General features: G+C 36.3%; 1 protein-coding gene across 2 annotated transcripts; it reads left to right on the top strand.

Annotated features, from left to right (window-relative positions):
* Positions 1–1,322: 1,322 nt before the first annotated feature.
* On the top strand, positions 1,323–3,130 carry LOC120191541 (acyl carrier protein 1, chloroplastic-like). Of its 2 annotated transcripts, none has more exons than XM_039194481.1 (4): positions 1,323–1,475; positions 2,061–2,153; positions 2,640–2,762; positions 2,873–3,130. In XM_039194481.1, the coding sequence occupies exons 1-4, from the start codon at positions 1,410–1,412 to the stop codon at positions 2,999–3,001; spliced, it is 411 nt and encodes a 136-aa protein (XP_039050412.1). In that variant the 5' UTR covers positions 1,323–1,409; the 3' UTR covers positions 3,002–3,130. The 2 variants fall into 2 exon arrangements, with proteins under 2 accessions (XP_039050412.1, XP_039050413.1); XM_039194482.1 differs by having other exon boundaries at positions 1,323–1,476; positions 2,068–2,153.
* Positions 3,131–7,060: the final 3,930 nt, after the last annotated feature.

Raw genomic sequence — 7,060 nt, 5'->3', positions numbered from 1 at the left:
CTGGTTAGGTAGGAATGCAGCGGTATTTAAGAAGACAAATTGGAATGATGAGTCATTGTTTGAGGGTGCCATACAGAGGATATCTTTCTGGTGTAAAGCTAAGTGGCTAGAGCAGTTCTTGTTGTCGAATCTTTTAATCCATCTCGATGTTCATATCCAATTTCGCAGGTGAAGCATTTTCTGTTTTGGTGGTGTGGTTTCGTTGTTATCTGGTTCATTGTGCTTTCGATTGGGTCAGTAATGTTAATGGTGTTTTATGTGGATAACTTGTGAATTTAAATTGTGTTATGTGGCCGTGTGGTTTGGGGGGAATAGTTTCTCTTACAGGTTCAGTGAGGATCGCTTTTCTGTCTATGTTGTGTTCTTGGTCCAATGTTTGGATTCTTGTTGTAGTAGAAGTCGAAGTTGGTTGCTTATATTTTAAGGTTAGTTGTTTTGGTGGGTGCGCTGTGGAACTGTGTTGTTTAAGGTAACGTGGGGGTGTGGTTTGGCTCTGCATTGAGCTTGTTGTTTCTGGTTTGAAGTCGCTGTTCATATAGTGGGTGGTTGGTTTTGGTATTGTTTGACCGGTTTTGATTAATGGGTGTGGTGGTGTTTGCTTTGCTAGTTTCTTAAGTCGTTGCTGTTTTTGTATGAATTCATTGTATTCTGGTCCGATGACGCTGCTGTTCTGCTTTGTTGGGTTTTCTTTGTCGATTGGAAGTTGTTGCTTGTTTTGTGTGTTTGGTGCAGGTAGTGTTAAGGTGTTTTGATTGTTCTTTTTCGTTGTATTTGCTATTTTGACTTTGCTTATGGCACTAATTTTCCTTCTATTAGGGATAGAGAGGTTTTTTAACGAGGACTTGTATTGTCGTTTGTTTTGTATGTTTGTCCAAGTTAATAACATACAAAACGTCCTTTTCAAAAGAAATTAGAATTAATCATTCTTTCATGACGAGTTTATAATTTTATTTCTGTCCATATGACGAGTTTTATTTTTAATATATTTTATGAAACTTGTCACCCGTGATAAGTTTCACAAGTAATATAACAAATAATCTGGATCTCAAAAAACAATTAGCCTACATTGTTTCCAAAATTTATTGGGTTGGTATCTAATTCAAATCAAAATTAAAATTTTAAAATTCAAAAGATTACAGATATAAAACTTATACTTAAAAAATCAAAGGTCTAATAGCAAAGTTTGACCTTAAACTTTGCTTAGTGGTGAAGGCAGGCATGACGACAAAGTGTTGTTTCGATACAAACTATGAAATTGAAAGGAGGGAGATAAATGGAAAATCGCCACTCAAATCTCAACAACTCCACCACTATAAAGCAAACAAAACAACAAAGATCTTTTCATTCTTAGTGATCTCCGCCTTCTTCCTCTCTTTCCTTTGATTTTATCGAGCAAAACCCCGCTTTCAATGGCTTCTTCAACTGGACTTTCATTGAAATTCTCCCCTCTTTCAACTTCTTTCAAGCAAAACAAGGTTATTTCTGAATCTTCATCTCTTACTTTTTTTCCTTCATTTTTTGGGGTTTTTTTTTAGTTAGATTTGGCTAGAAATGTCGATTACTTTGATGGGTTTGTTTTAGATTTTGTTTTAATATGGGTTTTGGATTCAATTATGAAATTTGAATAATTTAATGAAAATTTTTCAATTTGAATTCGAGTTTATGCTCAAAGAATCGATCTGGAAGTCCAGATGAAGATCAACTTCCTTCTTTACTTGGGCAAATGAGCTTAATCGAGAGCGCTCGAGTTTCAAAAGTGAAATTCATTTGAGTTCGAGCCGAGTTTCGAGCTCCAATCTGATTTCGATATAGGATGAGAATTTGATCGAGTAAAAAAAAAGGTTATTCGAGTTGAATTTTATAACTCAAATTTTACTTCGAATCTAGTTGAGTTTATGAAATTACTAATTTATTCAAGTCTAGTCGAATGTTTTTTAGCGTTGAGTCAAGTCGAAAAATTCGATTTTTTCGGGTGGAGTTGAGTTTTGCTCACCCATACAGCCTAATACTCTGAAAGAGGTTCCATTGATTTTATTCAATTCTATTTTCTTTTTTCGCAGGTACTTCTTCGTGGGATCTGTAATGTCAACTCAGTTAGCCTCCCGTCTCGTGGAATGCGGCTCGGATCGTTGCGCCTTCGTGTTTCATGCGCGGTATGGTTTTTTTCCCTTTTGCCTGCCCCATTTTGTCTCGATTTGTTGATCTGCATCCGTGAATATAGTCGTTTAGCGATTTGATTTCGTTCAATGCCGAATAAGATAGCCGACTTGCTGATCATTAATATCTATCAATGAAAGGACTGTTAACCATGGCTGATATCTGGGAAAATTTATCAATCTAAAGAGATTCGATTTACAATGCATATCATATGTTATCCGGGATTTTCGGTTCCCCTATAGTATCCATATCCGACACTCGTGTTCTTCACATAGTTGGATACATGTATGGGAGTTTGATTCTCAAGGTTTATGTGAAAATTTTTGGGGTGGATTAAGCATACTTGTATCTAACATTCACCTCCGAGTACGGGTAACATAGTGCATACTTTATCGATTGCGTTACGATGATGAAGCCTTTACATGCATTTCTCAATTAAAATCGATGTGCTTAACCCGTTAATGGGATGTTGATATGTTCAGGCTAAACCCGAGACTGTGGACAAAGTTTGTAGCATAGTGAGGAAGCAACTGGCACTGCCCAAAGATTCTCCAGTTACCGGAGAGTCGAAGTTTAGTGCACTCGGAGCCGATTCCCTTGACACGGTAACCAACATATACCCTATGGACTGATCTGTTCCGATATTAGGATGAATGAGTAGAGATCTATTATGTCTGTAATTTGCATGAAAAAAAACTTCCGATGATATTTTCAGGTCGAGATTGTGATGGGACTCGAGGAGGAGTTCGGAATCAGTGTGGAAGAAGAAAGTGCCCAGCATATCCTCACCGTTCAAGATGCAGCGGATCTGATCGAGAAGCTCGTGGAGCAGAAATCCGCTTAGAATGTTGTCGTAATGTTAGGTTTGTTTTTGTTGCTTATGGAACATTTAAACCGACATGGAAGTTTGGTTGTTCTTCATCGTTGTGGTTAGAGTATGTAAGAACTCTGATGTCTCGTTTCCATGGTGTCATGAGGCATTTGTTTTATGATAAAATCATTCATTCAACTCTCAATCAGTTGGTTCGTGTAGTCATCTTTAACACGTGGCATTTAACCTTTGGATTTGAATGTATTACTAAAATTGAAAAATTGACTAATAAATAGGGATGATCCAACTCCTTATTACACCTTTAAAAGTATATGATCCAACTCCTCTATTTATATTTGACCAGACTCGGGTTTAGGAGATCACATGATTATACCTTTAAAAAAACATGATCTAAGTTGATCTGAACTCGTTTTTTTAAATGACCTGATCCGATCAAGTTAGATCGGAATTGTCAAATCTGAGTGAAATGTCCATTCGTTCCAAGAAGTTTAAATCGGACTTAATTCATTTTGGTCGTTATGATCAAACAAATAATATATCGATAGTGTATAAAATTATATACTCTTTTCGTCTCATAATTTGTGTCTAACATTAATTGTAAACTTAATTTTATGAGATGTGTTTGACTAAGAGAAATGATAAAAAAATTCTAAAAAATATTTATAGATTTGAAAATTAAGAGAAATGATAAAAAAATTTAAAAAATGATTTATAGATTTGATAATTTAGTTTGATAAGTGTAAAAGAGTGAGTCTTACAATAATAAAAAAGAAATATAAGTAGTGTTGTTTGTCGAAATTTTTAATAGTACATTTTGTACGTGATAATTTTAAAAACCAAAAGGACTACGTTTAGTGGGACAGAAGAAATATTATATTAAAAAATTGATTGATAAATTTATATATGAATTAATTATAGAAAGCTAACAAAACAACCCAGATCATAAATATAGAAACTTAAAATAATTGGAACTCAAAATAATTAAAATATTTAATCTAAATATAAAACTTGAGACAACTCAAAATGACATAAACCGTAATATTAATTGACAAATTTAAATAATTCAAACTTAGGATAATTCAGACCCAGAACTAAAATAAATTAAATTGATAAAATTAGAATTCAAGAATGATAAATCTCACCCAAAATCAACCAAACCCGCCTTATTTACATGTCTAATTAAGCATGATCAACCAACAAGTGATGGACTCTTCAGTAACATTAAACGCCAAATTTGTGGTCGTTTCGTGTATCTCACGTGCCAACACCGCTGCGGTGGACGGAACTGTATGTCACCTGACTGTCAAGCAAAGAAAACCCAGAAAAAGAAAAAAAACCCCGCGTTAAATTAAGCGATAAGCTGCCACAACTAAAAACACCACCAACCGGTAAGACCCAAATGAATTCTAGAAGACGTGGAGGAAGCTGGTAGTGGAAGCGCAGATGCGGCGGGAGCAGCCGTTAAGCCACCGGAATTACGGGGACATGGGGTGGAAGGAACGGTGTTGGGCAAGGAAGAGCGAGTCGTAGCTGGTGAAGCTCCACCAGTAGACGGCAAAAGGGGAATAATGTCAGGCGATAAAGGAGGATCCGCAACCATACAAGCCGCCTGTGAACCAAAAGACGGCGGAGGTGAGACGGCCGCCATGAAAAAGATGACGATAGTTGAGAAACGAAAAGGAAGGCATTTTGTAATATGTAAGTGATCAGCGAATCAGTGTTTTTTCAATTGAGAGTTTTTCCAAACTGTAATAACCAATTTTTGGTCCATGCTGCATTACCCCATGCCAGCTTCATTCACTATGTATACACTCATCTCGTGACCATACTTATCGGCTACCAACACAACACACTAACGCTTCACTCATGTTCAGCTCCACCATGATGTGTCGCTGCTTATACCGCTTCACTCATATTGTTCTATTATTGTTTGTTTTTTTCTTCCTCTGTAAGGGTATAAAACCCAAGCACTAAAACAATGCAAAGAGGAGAGATTTTGATCAATAAAAATACAACAATCAGAACATATTTTCAGGAATAAAAAACTAGAATCGAAAGTAAAATATTCAAAGGATAATTTTAACCAATCAAATGTAAGTAATTTGAATCGAATATCCAAATTGTAATTTCAATTTCAATTTTCGCAATTAAGACAACCGGCAAATTAAATGGTATCGAAAGGACAATTCAAGGGTGCTAATCCTTTATTGATTGTAACCGACTCCCGAATCCGATATATTTCTGGTAAAACGCAGATTAAGTAAGATGGTATCCGAGCAACCAAATTTTTTACAAAAAATAAATGATCGGTGGCGACTCTCAATATTCTATTCCAAGTCGAAGCCGAATTTCGGGCATACCCGAGATGCGGTCGCTATAGTTTGACGACTCCGCTGGGGACACAGGTAAGTGAGTCAGGCCATAATTAATTTTCGGTTGTCTTTTTAAGCGAAAATAAAAATTTAAGTTTTAATTTATCTATTCGATTCTAATTATTTATCTTGGATTATATTTTTGAGTAAATAGTTGTACTAATCGTTTTCTAATGATTTCAGCCATCAAAGTTCTTTTTTCACTTAAGGCTCTAAACCCGAGCTCCGAACCCGTTTTTAAGTGGGGGTGAAAGCGACGCCTTCGTGTGAATTTATTCACCGCATAGGCCTAGCAAGTAAACTTCGGGATTCATATAACTTATGTCTTCATGTGAATTTATTCTCTGCATAAACATTAGGGAATATGTCCTCTCGAGTTTTAACTTAGTCCACACAAGCCTGTGATGAGTTTAGGACTAAGGGTCTGGAAAGCCCAAGGGGGCACCGGCAAGGAGAACTCGGGTACCGTTTTTTAGAACCTAAACCGGGAGACTAGGAGAATTAGAGCCTTCCCCGAAACCTCATTCCAAACCCTAGGCTACTTTCTTTCCTGCTTTATTTTCTGTTCAAAGCATGTGAACTAGACAAATATGCGATTAGGATTTGTTAGCATGCGTGATATAAATCATGTCCGAGTAGGAATAATAAGCATGTAGGGTAGATATCATGTGGGTAGGACTTTTATTTTCATGATTGTTTTGATTATTATCTCTACCTCACTAACTCTTTTCATTTTTGTTCTCTTTTATTTTATTTTAATCATTTGCATCATTTAAAAGAGGTGTTGATCTACAAAAACATGTTCATTAAACGTAAATAATTTGCATTAATAGATAACGGGGTTGTAATACAAGAGATGAAAATACAGAGGACAGTATACAAGGCGACTATGTGTCACATTCGATCTAGAAAACGTTGTGCCCACAATTGAAGAGTATATCACTCTGCTGCATTATAAAGGACTCAGAATGAACCAGGTCTACATCAATCACAATGAAAGTCTATTTTTGAAGAACTAACTGACAGAGTTTGCAGGGGCAAGATGAAGGTTACTGATTTGGAGACCATTGCTGACGAATTCAAGAAATAGACAAATGAACTTCATATAGTTCCTATCAATTGAGGGCTCCAATGACGTATTCATTGGGAACAGGTTCAACAAAAGATAAATGCCAGAGATGCAGTCATTTGAGACTTCTTGGACCAGTAAAAAAAGAACTCAACATTTGCACAGTTCATCCAGAGAATCCGAAGAGGTTAACATTTGTAAGGTTCATCCAGAGAAGCCGGAGCATTTTGACAGGTAATTCAACCGGTGACAGACGAAGGCAGAAGACTAGTCAACATGTCAGAAGCTGTCAAGATATTTTTGTCTCTTAAAAGATAAAACACTTTTGTCCCTAATAAGGATCAATGCCTCGAGCATGTCATGCATTTTTGCATCTACATTTCATTTTTAAGCATTTTCATAAACATAAATTTCTTCATGGAGGATTCGATGCAGCGTTCTTAATCACGTGACACTACATGGAAGAAAGATTTTATCAATTAAAACTAAAATTAGCACAGTGGAAGCCTAATCAGCTGATTGTATGGCCAAACCTGCCAAGATGATATGAGAAAAGAGTCCCCATATCTCGAGGGTTACGATATTGATATCGTGCACAGTTATCACATAGGAAGCTCCAGACATTCCTCT

This window comes from Hibiscus syriacus, unplaced genomic scaffold, assembly GCF_006381635.1.
Source record: "Hibiscus syriacus cultivar Baekdansim isolate YM2019G1 unplaced genomic scaffold, ASM638163v2 tig00116970_pilon, whole genome shotgun sequence".
Lineage (NCBI taxonomy): Eukaryota > Viridiplantae > Streptophyta > Magnoliopsida > Malvales > Malvaceae > Hibiscus > Hibiscus syriacus.
Note: the sequence above shows the minus strand (reverse complement) of the source record. Positions and strands in the feature narration are given on the sequence as shown.